Source organism: Phoenix dactylifera, chromosome 18, assembly GCF_051530095.1.
Source record: "Phoenix dactylifera cultivar Ajwa chromosome 18, Ajwa_hap1_PhDact_Kaust_v1.1, whole genome shotgun sequence".
In the NCBI taxonomy this organism is placed as follows: Eukaryota; Viridiplantae; Streptophyta; class Magnoliopsida; order Arecales; family Arecaceae; genus Phoenix; species Phoenix dactylifera.
In genome coordinates this window covers 10,820,169-10,843,849 of record NC_143207.1, presented here as the reverse complement: position 1 = coordinate 10,843,849, position 23,681 = coordinate 10,820,169, and the positions used below count along the sequence as shown (strand labels likewise).

Here is a 23,681-nt window from a genome sequence, read left to right as displayed (position 1 = left end):
CTATTTTAGATTGTGAATATTAAAAGTAATTGGTGAAATTTATCATGCTCTCTGCTGTTTGGGTTTTCCTGCTGATGCCTGGGTGTTGCATACCCCATTTCTTTTTGCTATCATTAATAGCTTTGCTCCTATGGGTGACTAACTTGTTTTAGGTCTTCAACTTAAGAAATTAGCTAGTTGAGTATTTCCGTTGTAAGTGTTATTGCATTGAAATCTTAACCATCATGTTACTATTGCCAATATTCCTGGTTCAAGTTTAGTGAGTAAAAAAAAAAAATGATGAGCCTTGGATTATGGGCCTACAATCTTTGGATATGTTGCCTGCTCAAGTATTATAGGCTTTAAAACCACATGGCATAAAGTGACTTGTTCCTTGGATATAAAGATATGCTCCGTCTTCTTTGCTTTTTGAGCATTGTGCTCACTTTTCCAAAAATATATAAAAAAAAGGTTTTTTGCATGAATACCCTCCTAAATATCAAATTTTGCATAAATATCCTTCCAAAGTTTATATTTGTATGTATACCCTTGTAAAACACTTGTTTTGCTATTCTACCCTTTTTTTATTTTTGTTTTTGCATATGTAACCACAATATCTAACGACATTAAAAAAATTAACAATTTCAAATTAAAATGATTAAAATATCCTTAATGGGTAGACGTGCAAATAGATCGCGATCCCAATAGCAGGAGAAAAAGACAGGGACAATAGCATAATTTTAAAATTTTATTTTATTTTTAATTAATATAAATATGATTTTTCTTAACACCATTAGAACAACTGTTATATTAGAGGCATTTGTACAATAACAGAGTTTTACAAGGGTATACATGCAAATATCAATTTTGGAAGGGTATTCATGCAAAATCCGATATTTAGAAGGGTATCCATGTAAAAAAAACCCCCAAAAATTGTCCACTATGTTGTCTCAATTTATTTCAAATAGTTTCAAACAATTATTTAGATTCAACCCCTAGTGGACTAATCTATTCCTTGTTTCCATTCTTAAGCAGTTAATCGTGTAGAACTAATTAAGCCTTTGTTTGCTAAGACATAATAATTGATAGAAGAATTGCATTGAGACGATATTATTCTTGCATAATCTTGTGCATAATTGACATAGACTTTACAGTTTGTTTTACTGATTCGCATCATTGATTCTTTAGTTTTATAAAAAAATCTAAAAGCATGGTAGTTCACATATAAGCTGTGTATTAACATTCAAATAGGTGTATGTATGATAATTGTCAGAATTAAGTGCCAATCATCATTATTAATTGGTACTATTCTGTATTAGGGACTTTCTGGTTGATCTTATGGCTGCCCCAGGCACCCTGATTCCAGCAGATGTACTCAGTTCAAAAGATTCTGCCATGAATTCTTATAAGCCAATACTAAGCAAAAATGTAACTCCTTGGAGAGCAAGTAGTTCAGGTGAGGACTTATCTAGAGAAGAATCTTCATTTGGTGATTTTTCAGGTGGAAATAGCACTTCTGCTTTAAATGACAATAAGCTTGGAGATGCTAGACAAGAAAAAGAAATACCAGTACCTTCTGTTCAAAGTGCCTATACTGGTACAGCATTGACTCTCAGTGGAAGCAGTTCTAGTAGCAATATGAGTTTGTTTTCACAAGGCCAATCAAATCAGTTACCATGTTCTACCAGTGCAATGTCTTCAAAGCAGAAAGGGGTTATTGAGGTTCCCATGGATGGTGATAGTTCAAGGAATGAAAAGTTGAGCACAGTTCCAGATTCACAAAATACTGTGGACTCCAGAAACCTTTTTGCAGATCTGAACCCTTTCCAGGTAGTTGGAGTTGGCAAAAGTTCTACACCATTCAAAGCAACTGATATTAGAAACTCTGGATACCAGAGATGTAGAGAGAACATTGTCTCAGGCCCTGGGAGACCTCAACGTCCACTGGTTTGGAAAGGCCAGTCTGCATGCAATGAGGTTTCTAACACAAAGCAGTACAAATTTGTGGAGGGCCCCTTGCCACGGAAGAATTATGATCTTAATGCATCATCATCTCAAGTGCCAAACTCTTCTGGAAATATACATTCAGAAGGTTCTGATGACAATATTGCTCGAGTTTCTGGTATTTCATGCTCTGCTGTTGTAGCTACGCCTGGCAATGAGATGACTACTAGTTCTACGCAAACTACAGGCTGCCCTTCCTTTGAGCTTAGTACTTCAAGCACTGGTTCAGAAAAGAATCAGCATAGTGAATTGGATCATGGCTATGTTAATGCCTGGGCAAATAAACCACTTATTCAGTCATCCGGAGACAAACATAGAGGGCAAGATCATGCAAGTGGGTTGCTTTTGCAAAGTAGCATGCTGCACCAAATAAAGGAAGATGGGAAGAATGTAATTGGCAAACATGTTCTGAAGAAGTGCCAATATGATAGATTTATGGGAACAATTATGGAATCAAGGGATCAAGAATCCTCAGCTTCTCCATCACAAATGAGGCCGAGCAGGCTTGATTCTATGCTAGATGAGGTATCGGAATTGGAAATCCCATGGGAAGACCTTGTAATTGGCGAAAGGATTGGATTAGGTATTTTCTTAACTGGAGCTTAGCATGAGGAAATTTTGATAGATACCTCTTCTTGGGGTGCTCTTTACTTTTATTTATTGAAAGTTATATTACTCACATGAAGCCTATTAACCCAGAAATCCCAAACTAGATTCTTCCAAGGATGTTGTATAGCAGCTATCTTTTAAGTAATATGGTAATTTAGTTTTTAACCACTTTGAGGTCATATTTTCTGAGATTTCCCCCTATTGTTTGCATAAAATGTTCTTTCTACTGCTTCTGTAATGTTTTTCATATTCTTAACTCTTGTTTGCCTCATGGGAAAAATGGAGGTGGGAGTGGGCTTTTCTTTCACATTCAAGAATGTCTTCTTTTTGAGGAACTAATGAAATGCCATTCTTGATTTTGTGAATAGGTTCATATGGGGAAGTGTATCGTGCTGATTGGAATGGAACGGTGAGTAGTCTGTATTGTATTGAGTGTAGTGATTTCTAACAGGATACACCCTCCTAAAAATGATTTGAACAGAGAGGAAAATCATATGTTCTATTTTCAATTTCTTTTCTTGGTTAGTCTTTTCTTTGTGGGAAAGTGATTGCAGGATCAGCTTGTTTTCCATTGTCATTTTTGACCAAATTTGTTATGTAATAGTTTGCTCTCTTTAGCCGTTGAATCAGTTTTGAAAAGAAAAAAAAAAAAGAAGAAAAAGCACCAGACAAAGAAGAGGGGGACGGGAGGGCAGTGTCTTTTTGTTGTTGGTTGAAAAGAGGCTGGTTATACTCTTCATTGTCTTTTATGATTTCAGATATTTCAAATTATTTAGAGCTAAATTCTTGAATATGGGTGTACCTGATAGGCAGGTAGTTACATTTTTAAATGCTTTAGTGGTTGGTCGTATAAGTGGCAACCTTGCAGTTATGCTGACATCGGACATGTCCAAACTGGCATGAGTGATTTTGCTACATTTGGCTGTTTTTGTGCTAATTCTGTATTCTCATTCTTCTCAAAACTGCATTATCATAGTACCATTACCTTTGACTTAATGATGACTTTGTGGTATACTCTGTATCTTTGCACTAATTGAATCATGGAACAGAAGATGAAAAATGGATGATTGGTTTCTATTTGGCTGAACTGGAATGAGTTTCAGTGTTTGTGGTCACCTCAAGAAATATGCAGTTTCAATGTGCTCTCTCTTCGTTCCCACCATCAACTCTGCCTTTTAATCTGTATTCTCTAATACATGATTAGTTGTGACTTTGTAATGTACAGGCAGTTTTTCTTATGTACTTTGACACCTTCTTATACCTGTCACTTCACTCATTGTAAAGGTTATCTAGAAAGTGGTTGAATTTTGGGTGTTGGTAACCCAAAGTACTAGGCTTGAACTTCCATAAGTGGTTGCACCAGATTCCTTTTCACTGAGTGCCATCATTGAGGGAATGATTTTGGGCACGACAGTTACGATTCTGTACCGGGAATCCTGGATCAGACGTGATTGTCTGGGCCCTTAGACACACTTTGGACCTTGATCCCCCCACTACCGGACTGTTCTTGGTATTGGTTGGTACTAATTGGTACCAAGTAGGATGGGAATTGACAGTAATCATTATGGATTGATACCAATTGAGACATGCAGAAAAGGCACCTTATTTCCTTTTTGCTTGCTGTTGGTGTTCAAGCAGGGGGATGAAATGGGGAGAGAGAAAGAGAGGACAAAGAAAGGAAAAAGCAGCAATAGAAAAATTTAAAGAATCAATATGAAGGAAAACATCAACACCTTACCTAACCCTAATTTATGACCAAAAATGAACATAAAATGCACCACAGACAGCAATTTAAAACATCAAAACAACGAAAAGAAAAACAAAAGAAAAATTGGCATCCTTGTGTGTACTAGGATGCCAATGTGTCACAAGTGTCTGTGCAATACCATCTTAGTGCCACACTGACTTGGACCCCAATCAATACTGGCATCGTAACCAGGACTTTGAACCTTGGTTTAAATGATAGAGACACTCAAGTTAAGTGCAGAATGATTGTTTCTTTCATGGTACATCGTACTGGCCCGAATTGGACGGTATAAGGCGTATCGTACCATACCGGTTCGGTACCGGTACTTGGTATGGTGGCACCAGTATTGTACCGATACTGTGCTAGTATGGCACCAGTACGAAGTCCGGTACCGAGACGACAAACTTTGGTTTCTTTCTTTGAATTGCTTGATTGAAAGTAAACAAATGGGCATGTCTTTTCTGTTTTCTGCTGGCTGCTAGGCATTTTGACTGTACTTCATTAGTAAAATACTTTTTTATAGCACCTCAAGGAAGGTCATCAGGAAACACTTTGAACTACACTGTTCTGACATTTGGACTTTTGAAATATAGACTCATGAATAGGCAGAATTGAAGCACATTTTTCATGTACCAGTAATGGTTAGCTATCCTAAATTCCTAATCGTTAAACTTCATCATAAATTTTTCATTAATCATTTCTGAAAGAGCTAATGGTATAGTCAGAGTTAAACATTAAAACGTGCCAATTCAATATCAGTTAATTATTTATTGACATGCATTCCTTTTGTTTTTCAATGACAGGAAGTAGCTGTAAAGAAATTTTTAGATCAAGATTTCTATGAAGATGCTTTGGATGAATTCCGGAGTGAAGTAAGTGTCTTTTTTTTTCTAAATGTGTACTCGATGTTCACAACCGTTCTTCTTGAAGTTTTTCATGGTCTTCTGCTTAAATTGTTATTATACATTAATAATGAATAACATTTCACTAATATGACAGTTTCTTTGGTTAGGTGCGGATAATGCGCAGGTTGCGTCATCCAAATGTCGTTCTTTTCATGGGTGCTGTTACTCGGCCCCCAAATCTCTCCATTGTTACAGAATTTCTCCCAAGGTAAGACAAATTTCCATTGTATTTTACAGTACTTGAATGGAGAGTATTATGAAAGAACTTGCTAAATTCAACTGTCTAGAGATTACTGGACACTGAAGATAAGATAAACCTGGTCCTGCATTAACTTTGGTTTGCTGAAGATCACCTTGGGAGCCAGTGAAGATTCTATAGTTCTAGACATTCTTTTCTGACTTTTAGCTTTCCTTAGTAATCTCTGAAACGAGACCTTGTCCTTTTTGCACTTCTGAAAATGAAGATCACCACTTGAGGACCTTTTCCTTTGCAGCACCATATCATTTTCATTATCACAAAAGAGAAATCCTTGGACACCTAATCTTAAAAGTTGCATCTCCTTTTTATTTTAATTTTAACATGTTGATGAATGTCCACCAGAATAGTATTGGTAGAACCATCCTACATTGGTAGTGGCAATATGTTTAGTGAGACATGTTGAACGGGCTTTATTGTTAGTGCAAGTAAACTTCCTCTTATCTGTCTGATAGATTAATAATGATTTAGCGCCTGTTTTATTTTCTGAAAGTAAATACGAGTGCAAGGGAGAATCCCTTTATAGGCGTAACTATCTAAATTATTAGATGCACAGTGGAGGGGCAAAAAATGGTGAGACATGTGATTCAATGGAAGTTGTAGTTTTTCCTGTTCATTGTGAACCAGTTGGTCTTTGCGGCAAACTTGATCATCTAACAATGCCACACCTGGCTGCGATTTCATTGAGGGCAGGGTCTTCATATAACCCATCTTGGTTTGTAAACTCATGGTTCACATGCCATCTATTGACGGTGGATCTGTAGGACTTGTGTTTGTCTTAAGCCAAGTGAATCCTTTGTTTCTGGTTTGAATTTGGAGAACCCAGTATAGGTACATAAGAAATATTTTTACTGGGTCTGTTGCAGTCTTGGAAGTGATTGGAGTCTATTTTCGGTCTGGTGGACAATTGATAATGTTTCAGCAGTTGTGGATGTGAATCCATAATAACCTGGGAGAGCATGGGAGATCTGGGAAGGTGGGTGGCATTTGCTAGAACAAGGAGTTGATTGAGGAATTTAGTGAGATAAGCTGGGTATATTGATCACCTATGGGGCAGCTAGCTTCTAGTTTCCAAGAATTTAGAGCTATACTTGAGTAGAGAATTGGGAATACAGCAGTGGCTGAAGCTGGATAAGGAGACACTGAAAATTGCTTCTGGTCTGATTAACCAATAGAAAAACCACTGAAGCTGGGACAGGTGGAGAGACATAGGGGCAATTGATATTTAAAGCCTTAGCATGAAGTGGGCCCTTTGTGGGCAGTGACTCAAGTTGCATAGGATGTGGTCTACTTTCGAAAATGGCACCAAAGCTTTTTCTGAGTTCAAGATCACAGTGGTTAGTCTAACATTACAAGTTTCTCAAAACCTAAATATACGTGCACACCGGCTCTTCATTGTATTGATTTCAGGCGGCTATTATCTAGCTGAATTCAGGACCTCTAGTGTTTCAGTACAAGTTTCTTGAAACCGGAACATGCATACGCTGACTCTTCATCGTGTTGATTTGAAGCAGCTATTTTATTCTAAATCCAAGCATCGTTATATGATTACTTTGAAAACCAGTTATCTTTGACTTTACTTGAACTTATATGTTCCAAAGATGACCTTTTCATCTTTGTCTGCCTTCATCTGTCCAAAATATATTGGAATTCTTCTTCACGTCAATAACAACATACTCATGCTGTTTGAATATGTAAGGGGTGATGATGAAGCAGTTGAACTCAGGAATGACCGTTGATGGCTTAAAAAAAGATTATTCTGTTTTCCTTCTTTTTTATAAACTTTTTCTCAGGCACTGGCTGTCCTCCTTAAGCGTGATGAACTTAGCCTTCTTTCCAGCTTTGTTTTTATTTCTGGCAATTATGATGACACTTCACTTTCCAGGTTCAAAAACATGGTATCATTCTTGTATTTCCTAGCTACCATGTGAGTTTCGGTTTGGCAGTTTCAGCTATTTTGGGAGTTTTGGCTTCATTTGGACATTTAATTGCAGAAAGTTAGAATTATAATAAATAAGATATAGAAAAATGGAAGAAATAATATAAATCAAGGAAATCTCATCATTTTGTATGGTTTGGACTATTGGATGTACTGTTTTCAGTGTTCCGTTCCTAAACACCCAAAATTTATTTATAATGAATCATATTACAGAAGAAAGAAAAGTCATGTTTAGGATATTTTAGGGTGTCATGTATCATTCATTGATCAATGGGAATCTAACAAATTATTTGCTATACGTCTATGAGATACAAAACGCATGCATGCACATATGCCTGCTAGCGCACAACACATACAAATTTAAATATCATGAAATGCTACTTTGAATTTGAAGAAATGAAGAATAACACACGTACATAAAATAGATTTGGCCTCATGAGTCAATGTTCCCTAAAAGTCCAAATGGCCCTAGTCTCAGATTGTTTCCAACGGAGACCAAGACATTCTGATTTCAGCTGAAACTTCAAATTATGGTCAATCTGATCTGAAAACTTTCCATCTTCTTTAGCATGACTGGCAATGAAGGACTCATAAAGGTATTCCCAAATATTTGGGACAAGGATTGATAGTTTTGGGAACTTGATTCTTCATAATTTCGATCATCCTGGGTATGAATTCTATGTTCAATGTGTTCCTTAGTGAGTGGTTGGCATGAGAAAGATTTTGTAGATGGTCATAATTCCTGTACAGTGCTAGCATATACATTGTGCTTACATGTAATGTTTGTTGTCTCTTTTGTGACGTGGATCTAGTGTAACTGGTTGGTGTTTTGCTATTGTTCCTAGTAGCGGATTACCCTATCCATTAAGCTCATCCTACTTGTCTTGGAATTTTATGGTGATACATGTGATTATTGTGTTGAGTCTATGTCATTGATTCAGAACCTTATTCAAATTTCGTCAATGCGGCTTTTGACTGTCCCATCTTGATTGTCATTGAATTCCAGCAGCACCACACTAAACACTGTTACAAAAGTTTAATGATCCAACCTTTTCTTGCATAGGGATCTAGCTGACACTATCCCATCCGCTGTTACATGCCATATTCAGTTGACAATGGTTTTTAGTGCATTTGGTTATTCAATGGGGGTAATTGCACCATGTGAGCCAAGAAGACAACACAAACATATAGTGATATGCTATAAAACTTTTGAGAGGTTTTATTCAAGATTGTAAGATTTCCAATGATTTTAGATATCCATAACATTCAGGATTCTATGGTTGAATTTGATGATCCCTGGGTATCAAGCACAGATTGACTAAATCAGATGGTAAACTCTTAAGTCTACAATTATATCTCCCTCAGGGTGCTTGCTCTGTTGGCTCCCTCAGGGTGCTTGCTCTGTTGGCCAGGCAGCCAGCTGGCTGATTGCCTTCTCTGAAAACGTGGGTGGCTCTGAATTGGAGCATTTATTTCTTATCTAAACTTAGACCGTTAAAGCAAGGATGAGATCCAGTCTTGGCTCTGTCTTGAATTCATTATCACCAATGCTGAATCACCCTCTAGCCAGATTGCTGTGGCATCTAACTAATTCATAGCATAGAAGCTTCCTTCCCTGGAAGCTCTGAATTCAGCTGATGTGACAGATGTATCATGGAGAGGAATTGAACCAGCAGGTAAGAGTTTAGCTTGCTGATCATGGATCAAGAAGCCCTGCCAGAGGTACTCAAGTTGTGTGGGTATCCAGCAAACAAAGGTCAGTGTTGAAAAGCTATAGGAAGGAGAAAATAAAGTAGCAACCCAGATTCCCTGACCGAGGTTTCTGCTTTTCCAATAGTCTGCTGATAGAGTGAAAAATCTCCCCACACAGTTGGGTACATGTCTGATACTTGAATTTGTCCTATTATTGTATTTAAGAAAGGCTATGGATACTTCCATATGGACATATACGCTTCCCATTACCTTTAGGGAGGAGAGGAAGCATGGCTTTTTTATCGATGAATGTTGATCTTTTAACTACGAACATGAGAATCACTAATTGTAGAGCTTGTGATGTTGAAGTTATTTAGAGAGTATGGACTGTAATAGATTTTAATGATGACTAAAATGATGGAGTATGTATCTTGATGTCATCCATGGGTTATGACTATGCTATTGCGATAACTCCATATGACTCATGGATATTTTTTTAACATACTGGTAAAATATATGTGCAAATGCACATAGATTTAATTTAAACTAGCATTTAACCTGTGTGATGTGCACGGTACCTTTTTTGTTAAAGTACATTTGTTTTTGTGATTTGCTATACTTGGCATTTTTAGCCAAAAAAAAATTTCACAAGCAATTTCCTTGTCCATATATGCCAACCTTAAAATTTTATTTTTTTATTAATTACATTGTTATTTAGAAAATAATATATTTTTTGTTAATATATAAAATATATAGTTAATTAATATATACTTTTATTAGTTTTTAATATAATTGGACAAGACAGGCGAACAATTCTCGGTTCAACTGGTCGAAATGACCGATTCTGTATGGTTTTAAAAACATTGATTTTTATATAAATTATCGAATACAAAATTTCTTGAATGCCGGAACAAAAAATTTAGAAAAGCTGAGAAGTTTTGCCCTCCCTGTAGATAATGTAAATTTGAAGCCACATCTCCTTCATCTCACCTTGAGGTTAGTGGGAGCAAATTTTCTAATAAGTTTTCTTTGCGAATGTAAGTGTGTCCCTGTCTGAAGCTAATGGGTGCAAATCCTCTAGTTTTACTTACTTAAAACCACCTAGGTCCAAAGTCCAAGAAATGGGAATGTAATGCCCACTCATGTAACTGCCCAAATTGGATCCAGCAGCCCAAGGATAGCAATCTACTTAGAGATTCAGCACAACAAAAGGTGAAGAGTTGAGATTCCAACCCCATTTGGCTAGATTTAAGGAAGGCCCAACTGGAAGAACGCGTAAGGTTGGTTGCTAGGATATGAATGTGTTGAATTATGGATGCCAGATGGCTCATTGGACCCTCTCAGACCAGAGTTCCAAAGAGAAAGAGGCTATTTATTTATTTATATTTAGAGAGAGAAGACCCACCCCAAGATAAATTACTCATGTCTAACTAGATATTTGAGGAAGTACCACTCGTGCCTTTGAATATAGAATCTCTACCGAGGAGAAGATGGGTGTGACGATTGATGTATATTATGTGATAAAACTATCGGTTCATTCCCTGCCCACGCTGCCCGTGAAGGCATCTACACAATTATAAGCGCACATTATCTCCACCCAAGACTACATGGGAGATCTTGTGACCATCTGCCTAATGACCCTCATTTTCTAAAATAACCCTCATTGGCCTCTCTAACAACGGATTTGCCTGATCGTCTTGATGGATATATGGGTTGCTATTGGGGGTTATTTAGGTCATTAAAACATAAGGTGAGTTGCGATAGGAAGAGAGTGGATCATGGGGTGGGGCCCATGGGGAGTTAGATGCTGCATCAATCACTTTCTCGTGGCACGCGTGCTGATTAATTTCCATGCCAACAGGAGACCTCCCTTCTCTTATGGCGTATTTTCGAAACTACCCCTCCACGTGCCAGCAAGTGGACAGCTGGTCGATGCGTGTCACAAGTGTTTCTGCGCGAAAGTAAATAATGTTGGACATGTGGTGAGCGGTAAGCTTTAATATCTATACAGGAGACGAATGGAGAGCTCAACTGAAGCAGAGCCTGTATTTAGTGTGCGTGCACGCACGCATTAGATTATCAATTTTATCAAATTATATATGCCCAAATAGCCATATGTAAAGTGGATCAACTTATTGTATTTTGGGCATAAATTTTATCTCAACAGATGACATTAATTAAATTATAGTAGAATATGTTGGATCGGAGTTAGGTATGATTTGTTTTGGATCTAATTGAAAACAACTAAAAATCTAATCTTTAGTCAATAGTAGTAATTATAGTGAGTGGGTAGGGGGTGGATGCATTTCGTGTTGGGATTGTTGAATCTATTTTTCTTTTAAGAGTAAAAAAAATTTATTCTTCATAAATTTAACATCTTTAAGTTGATTGTGATCAGGGTTTGCTGTACCGGGCCGAACTGGACGGTATCTTCTATACTATACCATACTGGTTTGGTACTGGTACCCGATACGGGAGGTGTACCGACATTCGGTATGCTGAAAAGATTCCATACCGCACCGACACAGTGCTAGTGTGGCACCGGTATGGGGTCTTATATTGAGACGGTGAACCTTGAGTGCGATGCTAGTAGAACTATAAAAACAAGGAAGATTTAGAGAAAAGTTGACCAAGTTTATATTTTTAACATACTTGTGGCCCAATTGATGTCATGCAGATGAAAAAATTGATAATATATTAGTTGACCCTTAATCCGTCATATTTAGGTTCAGCAAGCATCATCCACCAGTAAACTATGAGCTTTGTGTACATTGAAAAACTCTCACTGAGTTTATTTTCTGAAACTGTCCCTCCATGTGCCAACGAGTGGACAGTCGGTCGATGCCTGTCATGGGTGTTGAAAATAAATAATGTTTAGACACATGGCGAATGTGAAGCTCTAATATCTGTAAAGGTGGCGAATGGAGGGCTCTGTTGAAGCAGAGCCTCAATTTTAGTGTGTGTGTGTGTGTGTGTGTGTATTAGATTATCAATTTTATCAAAATTATATGTGCCCAAATAGCCATGTGTAAAGTGGATCAACGCATTGTATTTTGGGTATAGCTTTTATCTCAATATATGACATTAATTAAATTGTAGTAGAATATGTTGGATCAGAGTTAGGTATGTTTTGTTTTGGATCCAATTAAAAACAACTAAAAATATAATCTTTAGTGAATAGTAGTAATTATAGTTAGTGGGCAGGGTCTAGATCCATTTCATGCTAGGATTGTTGAATCTATTTTTCTTTTAAGGAAAAAATTCTTTATTCTTCCTAAATTTGGCATCTTTAAGTTGATTGAGTGCGATGCTAGCAAAACCATAGAAACAAGGATAGATTTAGAGAAAAGTTGATCTGGTTTACATTTTTTACGTACTTGTGGCCCAATTGATGTCATGCGGATGAAAAAATTGATAATATATTAGCTGTCCCTCAATCTGTCGCATATTTAGGTTCAGCAAGCATCATCCACTGGTAAACTATGAGCTTTGTGGACATTGAAAACCTCTCACTGATTTTGTTTTATCCTTTGTTTTGCCCAGTTTATATCCATAATAATAAATAGGTTTAATCTTTTATCAAGAATAAGCCAAATGATGATTAGAAAGGAAAAGATTTATACTAATTGTTAAGGAATCTTATGATTAAATGGTACCCCAAAGTCTGCTTTCGATCAATATGCAGCTACAAGACCCCCACACCAAATCCTTGCACTTATGACACCAAAATCATGATGGCATGAGAGAGTGGGTCGGGCACTCTCTTGCCTTCTCTTTCCGTGGTCGCAGATTTCATTCCTTTTGTAGTCCATATGATGGTGGATTAGTTTCCCTTCTCTCTCTTAACTTTAGGGTAGCCTTACGGTGAAGAAAAACACAAGCGATCCCTTGATTAACGATTTTTTATTTCATTTTATTCTATTTATATGTGGACATGGCTACAATTACTACAATCCTGTTACTGGCCCAAATCTTTCTCCACAACAAAAAATAAATTTTCAGCTGAAACAAAATTTTGAATTTTTTTAATGAGTTTTTTGCATGAATACCCTCCTAAATATTGAATTTTGCATGAATACCCTTCCAAAAGTGATATTTGCATATATATCCTCATAAAACACTTGTTTTGCTATGTTGCCCTTTTTTATCCTTGTTTTTACCTATGTACCCACACCATCTAACACTATTAAAAAATTAACGGTTTCAAATTAAAATTACTAAAATACCTTTAATAAGTAGATATGTAAAAAGGAATATTTATATGATGATCACAATGGGGGACAAAAAAAGTAATTTCAAAATTTTATTTTATTTTTAATTAAAATAAATATGGTTTTTATTAACAGTGTCAGAATAACCGTTATATTAGGGGCATTTGTGCTAAAATAGTGTTTTATGAGGGTACAGAAATAAATATAAATTCTAAGAGGGTATTCATGCAAATTTGAATTTTTAGAAGGGTATCATGCAAAAAACCCTTTTTTTATTTATGTGTATATATGTGATAAATAATAACCATTGTTGCATTTATAATGGCCATCATAAAATAAAAACCATTAAACAATGACCAGTAATTAAGTTCATGTTATTGAATGTATAAAAATTAAGGGCTCCTTCTGAGATCATTACAATAGCCATTAATTTAAACCTACAAGTAGACTGGATATAACACCATGTGTCGTACTGAAAATCTCTTCACAAATATTAAAAATATGAAAATCATTTAAAATATCAAAGAAATCTAAAAATTCTAATGGTGCAGGTCTTGACATATCTTTACTTTGAACTGAGGAGGCAGAGAAGGGATCTGGTTTCAACAGATGATGGTAAAAGAAGGGGGAAAGGGAAAAAATTGGATGGGGTGATTAAAGGGAGTTGGACCAGAGTATGGAGTATCAAACCTTGTTTCTCAAATCTTTCTAATATTTGTTCTCAATAGACCAGAGACATGAAAACATGTTTTCCAATTCTTTCTTGTCTATGCTTTCTCCCGTGAAACAAAGGCATGCGAACACAGTGTTGGAAAGGAGATGAAGTAAAAAAAACATAATCAATTGGGATTAGAAGTGGTTTTGTGTTGGACAGCTTTGATGAAATAATTAGAATATAGTTTTAGTTTGGATAGTCAGTTTTGGGTAATCATCAGGAATCATACTAAATCTGAAATTGAAGAAGTTCTAGGACCGAGTTCTTTTAGGTTTTGAGTTGTTATCTCAATGGCTATTATCCTCTTAACCAAATCCAACAATTATAATCGTCTATGGACAAAAATTTATGGGTACTTTTATATATAATATAGATATGTAAAAATCATATAAATAATTAGAATATAGTTTTAGTTTGGATAGTCAGTTTTGGGTAATCATCAGGAATCATACTAAATCTGAAATTGAAGAAGTTCTAGGACCGAGTTCTTTTAGGTTTTGAGTTGTTATCTCAATGGCTATTATCCTCTTAACCAAATCCAACAATTATAATCGTCTATGGACAAAAATTTATGGGTACTTTTATATATAATATAGATATGTAAAAATCATATAAATGTCGGGTGTCCCATCAGGTGCTGGTGGCATTACTATTTTTTTTTATTTTTTTAGGATGATTGTTGTAGGAACAAGAATAGTATATCCTAGTTTGGAGATAGATTTCTTTTATCCATCTCTTATAACATGATCAACAATAATTCAGAGGAAGTAATCTTTCTTAATACTGCATTTTTGAAAATTTTGTTCTATGGACTTAACTTTTCTGGAATGTTTTGTGATCCGGAACTGTTTTTTCTCTTTGCTTTGGGTACAACTGACCATGTGCTATTTATACTTCTTTGCATATTGTTTTATAAAGGGCAAATGTACTCTCATGTGGTGATTAAGGAAGTTCGTCACCATTCCAATTTTTCTTGTAAATACTATTTGACTAGTTTTTTTATTTATCTTATGTGTATATTAACTTGGCATGTTTCATTCATAACTTCTGTACTTGAATTTTAGGGGAAGCTTGTACAGAATTCTTCATCGTCCATATTGCCAAATTGATGAGAAGCGTAGGATAAAGATGGCCCTTGATGTGGTATGAAGGCTGAAAAGTTGTGTACAAACTTCTTGATAACCCTTCTTACTGCAAGCTACTAACTCTCTCTCCCCTGCCTCTCTCTCAGGCCAAGGGCATGAATTGTTTGCATACTAGTGTACCAACAATTGTTCATCGGGATCTAAAATCGCCAAATTTATTGGTACACAAAAATTGGACTGTTAAGGTATTTAGCGGTCTTGCCAATGCTGAATTTTGTTAACCTATTATTGGCCATTTTATGATTCATTATTATAGCATTCTATTAGCTGTTCGAAATAATTCTGGTGCCAGTTGATGCAAGTCAACTAGAGAATGGTTTAATTGTGAATTCTTAATATCAAAGTAGGTTGGTACAAACATTTTTCTAACATGCTTTTGCAAAGACCAACTAGGACACCTTATTTTTGATTCTGTTGTGTTTTGCTTTCATACAAGTATGCAATACACTCACTTCAGTTAAAATCTAGGGGAAACTGAGTGATTGATTTAAGTTTTTGCAAACTAAAGCCAACATCTTTGACTAAATTATTTAGATAAAATGGATGGTCTTTTAGGGCCCCATTCTTTGGTGGGTAAGTATCATGAAAAAGTTGGTCAACTTTCTCATTGACCAACTTATCCATGTTCTCGTGCTTTTTTAGGTGGGTAAGTTATTTTCCCATGGGTAGCAAATATCCATGAAATGGAGGAAAAGTCTTACCTAGAAGTGGGGTAAGTCATGGTCCCATTAGCTAGAAAAATAACCTTTTTATTTTATTTCTAAATAGCCCTAACCTATAATAATAATAATAATATAATAATAATGATATAATATATATTATATTATTATAATATAACACAATATAATATATTATATATTATACCAAATATTATTATATATTCTATTAAAATAATATAGTCTAATACATTAATGTATTATAATATAAGATAATATAATATATATTATTCATCTTATATTCTATATTATGATATATTACGTTATATATAATATAAGATAATATAATATTTATATAATAAAGGGTATTATGAGAAATATGGATAAATCTTAGCAACTTATCTAGGAAAGTAGCAATACAAAAGAACATGGGCAATAGATTCTAGAGCCGTTTTCCAATGCATAAAAGAACATGGATAAATTATTTTTTTGTCTAAATGTTGCCTGGGAAACACTTACCCAAGAAAATACAGATTGCTGGCTATGATTTTACCCTCCAAAGAATGGGCCCTTAGTTTCAAAATCGATTTAAATTCACTTGGCCTTTGGAATTACTTGCAAGTAATTGTCCACTTGGATTTCATGTGTTCTTAAATAGGAAACTAGTGTGGGTGTATAACTAATGTCTTTTCAGCTATTATGCAATTTCGTTGACAAAAAGAAAATAGGAATGACAACCTTTTTTCGGTTAATAGGAAAGACAGTTTTTTATGCTTAGTCGAGGATTGTTTCTTAATAAATTTTTCGAATGAAGAATAGCTCTTAAGAATTAGTGTGTCAATGGTTGACTTTGAAATTTTATCTAGTTGTTTTAGGAGGTTTGAATATGAGTTTGAATTTTGCCAAGGCTATGGGATTCCCTATGAACTGCATGCCTTCCCAAAAGCAATGTGCCACAACTAAACCTGATTGTGCTAGAAATTGATAGGGGTTAGCTAGAAATTGATGGGGGTTAGCTAAGGCATCTTTTTACATGTGTGTGCATGCACATGCATGGGTGTTTTATGCATATGTGGGGTGTGATATGGTCTACCATATGTGTGTGTGCTGCCGTGTATGTGTTTTGTACATGCTGAGGTGTGATTTGGTGGACCACATGGGCTGTCCACTGAACCTGCCAATAAGAGTCTGTCCACCGAAACTGCCCCTTAAGAGGCATGTGGGTGGGCGGATCAGTGGAGGTATTGTGCCTGCATGCTTGTGCATGCATGCATGTGTTTTGTGGGGGGTGCATGGGGCGCAGATTTATGGAGCCTAGAGCTCGCAGTCCTTGAAATCTGCCTAATAGGAGACATGCCACATATTCTACCAGTCCACGTTGTCAAATGATAGTGAGAGTACATTCAATTACTATGTTGAGGGGGAAATTGTGGAAGTGGAACTGTTCTTTGTGCAGCCACTTCATATCCATTCCCTCACCCTCCATTATCTCTGCCCCCTTATCAATCCATGATCGAGCAATCTTCACATCTCCATTATCTACTTGTTTGTGCATGCATGCATGCGTTTGTGGGTGTGCATGGGGTGTAGATTTGTGGACCCTGCCACTTGCAGTCCCTGAAATCTGCCTACTAGGAGGCATGCCACATGTGCTACCAGTCTATGTCATCCGATGATAGTGAGAGCACATTCAATTACTATGCAGAGGCGGAAAATATCTGGAAATGGAACTGTTCTTTGCACAACTGCTCCATATCCCTTTCCTCACCTTCCATCATCGCTGACCCCTTGTCCATCCTTGATTGAACAATCTTTATATCCGTTCAACCTCAATGGTTGTTCCCACTCTCTTGTTTGCTTACTAGTTGGGATTCATCTCGCACTGTTCCATTACTCTACCAGGGATAAAGAAAAAAGAAAGAGGAGAAAAAGAGAAAAGGAAAAAGAAAGTTCATAGCCGAGCCCTCCCCTCAGTGGTGGCACTGCCTTCGTCCACCTCTCTAATCTTGGCCACGAAGACTCCCTTGTCTCCCTCTCAAGTGGCCGGGATCCTAGGGATGTTCTTTTCCTCTGCCATGCTATGAATTCCATGATCTGGGAACTCAACTTGAAGGCAGGTGGCAGAGGCTGCTCGAGCCATTAGCCAAAAGAATCCTCTCCACTATCTTTGCTGCCGCCCCTCCTTGATGATCCAATCTATTAGAGTGTGGGAGTGAGAGAAGGTGTAAGATAGAGCGGAAAAAAAGAGAGAAAATATGTTTTTTTTCTTGATTTCCTTCCTCTCCATTCATGAGCAGGAGACTGTGGATTGAGGAGGACAAGGGCAAGATGTTGGACATCTCTGGGAGGTGGTTGGGAGTGGACAATGAAAGGTGGAACATTGAGAGGGCAAGATATGTCTTTTTCCTCCACTTTTGCAGGAATGGAGCTTTTTGATCTCTTCCTATTGCTTATCAATATGGAAAGCAAGTGTTGTAACAGCTCATAGTTGGGTGGACTTGGTGCATTGAAGCCTTGTGTCTACCAAATCTGAAGCCCTTGTTCTTGTGCATGCATATGAGTCTGCATATATGCGGATGCATGTATTTTTATGTTTGTCTATGCATATGTGAGTGTATATATTTTACACTCTTTTCTTTCTTTTTTTCTAAACACTCAAATACTTGCACTTCCAATCAAGGTTCGAAATCTTGGTACCGGGTACCGTATTGGTACCTCATCAGTTCGGTACAGTATGGTGCACATCTATGCCGAAATAGTTTTCTAACCTTTTTTTCAATTTTTATCACGGTACATTTTGGTACGGATTGGTACATGCCTCGATACAGGCGGTATAGGGCTTGTACCGACTTGAAGGTGTTTCGTACGGGTTTTCTTCCAGTATAGTATGGTATGGTATGCCCTATACTGGGCGGTATGGGGCGGTACGACAAATCTTGCATCCAATCTTGTTCACTTAATCTACCTCTCAGCGTAAACATTCTTTTTTCATTACTAAATACCTGGACACTGCCTACTTATCTACTTTTATTGTAGACGAGCTTCATTGGTTGACTACATCTTAGCATTATAAAAAGCATAGACCACTTGCATTGCTTGTGGGACTTGAAGCCTTGTCTAGCATAGATCCAATACTTACCAGTGCCATGGAGCACTATTCTAATGTACAGTTCCTCGGAAATTTTCTTGCGAAGCATTACTTATTTTTCATCAAGAATAAAAAAAAAACTTAATTAGCTTGAACCACTCATGGAGCTGTCCAAGGCTCCAAGCTTTATTAAGATATCCACTTTGGATTCGTGTCATCAGATGTATTTCTTAATATGATAACATTTTTATGACTCGTTTAACTTTGTTCGGATGCATCATGGAGAGTTGCCACATTCCTGACCAATGAATGTGCAACTATGGATTCAATTACATGATTTAAGTAGTGCTTTCTCACTGAAGAGGCCAAACAATGGATTTGGAACCTATCTTAATTTTAATTTTGTAAAGGAATCTGTAACCAAACAAACTTTGCTCTTTTTTTTTCCTTAGTGTCCAGTACCAGCCTGCTGTAAAGGGACGATGATCATGTTGTCACCTTAAACTAGGGATGGCAATCGGGCCCGGTCGGACCGGATATGGGTTGGATCGGATACAAAATAGATCGAAAATTTGTTAACTCGAATCTGAACTGTTTATTAAAGAGGTCAAAAATTCAGAACCAAATTTGTCCATTTTATTAAACAGGTAACCTATCCTAACCTACAATGGTTTGAATCAAGGTCTGCCTAACTGGTCCATACCGGCCAGTATGGGCCGGTACGGCCTGGGACTGGTACCGAATCAGCGTGGAATTTGATACTGGTAGCTTATCGTTGGAGAACTTGTATGGGACCGGTATGGGATTAGCGTGGATCAGCGTTGGATCAGCATGAAATCTAGAACTGGTATGGAACCGGTATGGGACCGGCCGCCACCGGTACGCCGACCGGTACTGGTATGGCGGACCTTGGTTTGAATCAAGGTTCATCATTTCGGTACTGGATCCCATACCGATGCCACACTAGTACTATGTCGATACAGTACGGTTCGAAGTCTTTACAGTGTATCGAGTGTTGGTACGCCATTCGTATTGGGTATTGGTACTGAACCGGTACTATACGGTATGCTCCGTACCGTCTGGTCCGGGCCAGTGCGGCAAACCATAGTTTGAATCAAGTTAAACAGGTTAGATGGTTAAGCATTGCCACCCCTACCTTAAGCCAGTTGCCATTTTCTTCTATTTCATTTTATTCCTTTTGTCTTCTATGGTTCGGGGGAGGGGAAACCTTCCCTTCCCCAGATCTCGACGGTGAATTCATAAATCAAAACTTTAGAAAGCTTCCATATAGCACTACAACAGTATGGAGCCAGCGTCGGTCGGTCAGCGTGGGCTTTCGTGAAGGAAAGTCCGTTGGTTCCCTCGGTGGGATTAGTTCCAACAAACCCTACGGACTTAACCGAATACTACCTGAACCAACTAGATCTCCGCGTTCTTGTACGTACCACTGATTGAGGGAACCCGCAGGTCTTGAGTCTTAGTGGGAAAATATAAACTACCTGTTCATTGCATTAGACCTAAGTTTTGGAATTTATAAACTATTAGCTGCACACTGAAAATATAATGATCCAGTTAAGTTTACTAAAACTGAACTACTTAACCCTCTCATATATTATAATCAGAGCTATTATAACCCAGCTGAAAAAACTTGTCTTTTATATGGTGTCACATATAACTACCATACATCTTAATTTGCATCTTTTGATCCCAAAAAAACTGCAGGTTTGTGATTTTGGACTTTCACGCTTGAAGCATAATACATTTTTATCATCCAAGTCTACTGCTGGCACGGTATGTGATTATCATCAAAAAAGAAAAAAAATCTGTTTATACTTTGTGGTCAATGGTTGACCATATCTCTGCATTTATCTCTTGATGTTTTAGCCTGAGTGGATGGCACCAGAGGTATTACGCAATGAACCGTCCAATGAAAAGTGAGTTTCCTATCTACTATTACTTTAAGGCCCTTTTCTAATTATATATATTTTTTCTTATTATGTGGTCATCTTTTTATTTTGGTAGACTTTATCCCGTTTTCTCTGCTTTAGTTTCTAATTGTATATCTCCCAGGATGGAGCAAGTGCTCTGAAATAGAATCATTTTGTCCATTTATGTAAGACCAGGTGCTTGATTAACTGATACATGCTTCTAGCATCCTAAAGTAATGATGCCAATTATGGCTTACTACAAAGCAGCGTACAGATAAAGATAAACTAGGACTGTCTTTTAATAATGTCATCCTAGAATATTTTAAAATGTAGGATGTCTGAATCTGGATATTTAATCAATAGCATGAACAACAGCAGGAAAATAGGTCCTTAATCCAATGAAAAAGTAACTATGATTTTCACTCAAAAAATTTCTAGAAAAGATGCATTATTAATGAAATTATTTTCTGTAACAATTACTGTACACCATGTGTTAGTCAGGGAAAGAAGTTGAAGTGGGGGACAGTGGAAGTTCAGATATCGGTCTCCTTATCCCACATTTTATTGAAACAGCAGCCTAGAAGTTATGGTAAGAATAGTTCAGGGCTCCACTTATGAGAAATGAAGTAATTTGTTGTGTTGTTGCATTTAGCTTTGCTAACAGATACTGTTAAATCATCAGATATATTTGGACTAGCTATGTGGTTGGTTCTCTGAGAAAGTGTGATCTATCAGGCTAGTTAATCTGATGATGTATTAGTTTGTGATATTAGGAATGTGACCTCTAAGCATTTCGTAATTGCAGCAGGTGATCGGGTTCTTTTGGGGTATTAGTAATATGTAACCCATCTACCATTGAACCATGCCCTTGAACTGGGCACATGTTGTGCCTGTTAAGGAATTTAAGTGGATTCATGTTAGGTGCAAATATAGAATTTAGATTTTTTTTTTTTTATGTGGACTCTAGAACTAGAATTTTGTGGACTCTAGAATTAGAATTGTTTGTGGACTCAAGTATTTTATTTTTATGCGGACTCTTATTAGGGTTTTGAGTTGTCTAAATAAAATCATTGCAATGTTATTGAGAATACAACTTGAATTATTGAGATCACAGAATATTTAGAATTCCTACTCTCTCTCTCCCTCTGCCTTCTCTCTTCTTCTTCTACTTCTTTTCTTCTCCCCCTTGTGTTCTCTCCCCTCTTCTTCTTCTCCCTCTGTCCTGTCTCATGAATTGCTTTCGAACCAATTCTGTGTCCAAACAACTCCTGTACTAAGATGTTGTAGCAGCATGCCAGTTCATACTCGAACTGCTACTGAACCAAACCAAAACTGCTCGCTAACCACTGAACTATCCAAATCATGGCAAAATGATTGAAGCAGGCCCTAGCTGTCAATGGTATTACCCTCACATGGGGTTTCAAATGAGAAACTGCTTCTTTGAGGCTTAAAGCACTAGATGATGCACTTGAGGATAAATTAATAATACTACTAGCTTAAATTCTTCTTGAAGTGGAAGCAGTGGAGGAAAAATTCGAGAATGCTAAGATTGAAGGTTTAAATGTCACAGGTATAGCTATAATTACGTAGTGATTCCAATGAACTCAATAGGCTCATGTAGGACAGTGTCGACAAAAAGGAAAATTCTAATCAAATCTTTTAGTGGACATAGTAACAGTTTGCTTGAACAGTTGAAAAATTCTTGAATTGTTGTCTATTTTTTCCGTTTGTTGAATGATTCTCTGTGTTATGCTTGTGTTATTAACTGTGAATTGTTTGATAATTCACATATTTGACATTTTACTAATGAATGATGTTATTTATTGTTGGTCGTGATGTTGTTTTTACTCTCATTTATTGTTCTTTTTCCTCTGCCTGTTTTCAAATGAATAAATCTGTAAATATTTTAATATTTTTCTTCAAAATTACAATTTTATCTAGTCTTTTTGAACATTTTGCTAGTATTTTGTTTCTATTCCTTGGAATTCAGAACTTTTGCCCCTAGTTGAATGATTCTACAACACTAAATTGACAGAACACATGCAATGATATAATCCCTGCTGAAGTCGGCATCTTGACCTGGTGACTATTCATGAGATGCTGCTTGGTATGATGCGATGGTCTATTTTTCGGTGATGGAGTTGGACATTGGCCATTGGCCATATTTGTGTTGTTGCTCTTGATCACCTTGTGAGTGGCGATGGAGCTGGTGGGGCAGCATATGGATCTAGATTGTGCTACCATTAGTGTTGCTGATGCACTGTATCCTGTAGATTGGAGAGTTTGAGGATTTGGGAGTTTCCAAGGTTGAGGGACACCATGATTTCAATTACTTGTTGATTGCATATAGTAGACATCTTTTAATCTTCTACAACACATTAGAAAAAAGCAATATATATTTAATTAAAAATTGTGATAGCTTGCCTAAGACAGCCTTTATTGTTCTCATAACATCTGAGATCCTAGGTTGTGATGGTGATTTAACAATGTTATGAATGCTATTTGTTCTAATGAAAACACCAACACATGTATAATCATTAATGGCTAGTATGACCTTTATTGACCACTGTTACAATCGAGGTTCCTCGGACCGGCACTAGGGGTCATATCGGCTGGCCACCGATTTGGTATGGTATTGGTATGTAGCATACCAATCCTACCGATATGAGGCACAACAAACCAAGGGGAGGGAGAGGGAGGGGGGAGAGGGAGAAGTAGAGGGAGGAAAAAAGAGGAGGGAGGCAGTAAGGGAGAGGCAGGGAGGGAGGGTTATGGAGAGGGGAGAGGGAGAAGGAGAGGGAGGAAGA

General features: G+C 37.0%; 1 protein-coding gene across 2 annotated transcripts in view; it reads left to right on the top strand.

Annotated features, from left to right (window-relative positions):
- The window catches only part of LOC103712318 (serine/threonine-protein kinase EDR1-like), a 30,382-nt gene that overhangs the window by 4,852 nt on the left and 1,849 nt on the right, over positions 1–23,681 (top strand). Inside the window, exons 4-12 of one of the 2 annotated variants that reach the window (XR_015974752.1) lie at positions 1,299–2,566; positions 2,961–3,001; positions 5,143–5,211; positions 5,352–5,452; positions 15,122–15,200; positions 15,289–15,387; positions 20,669–20,737; positions 20,831–20,880; positions 22,910–23,180. Coding sequence is in view for 1 of the 2 variants with exons in the window: in XM_008798806.6 (XP_008797028.1) it covers positions 1,299–2,566; positions 2,961–3,001; positions 5,143–5,211; positions 5,352–5,452; positions 15,122–15,200; positions 15,289–15,387; positions 20,669–20,737; positions 20,831–20,880 (1,776 nt within the window). In the remaining variant the exon portion in view is untranslated. The remainder of the gene's footprint in view (positions 1–1,298; positions 2,567–2,960; positions 3,002–5,142; positions 5,212–5,351; positions 5,453–15,121; positions 15,201–15,288; positions 15,388–20,668; positions 20,738–20,830; positions 20,881–22,909; positions 23,181–23,681) is intronic. The other variant, XM_008798806.6, reaches the window with a different exon arrangement.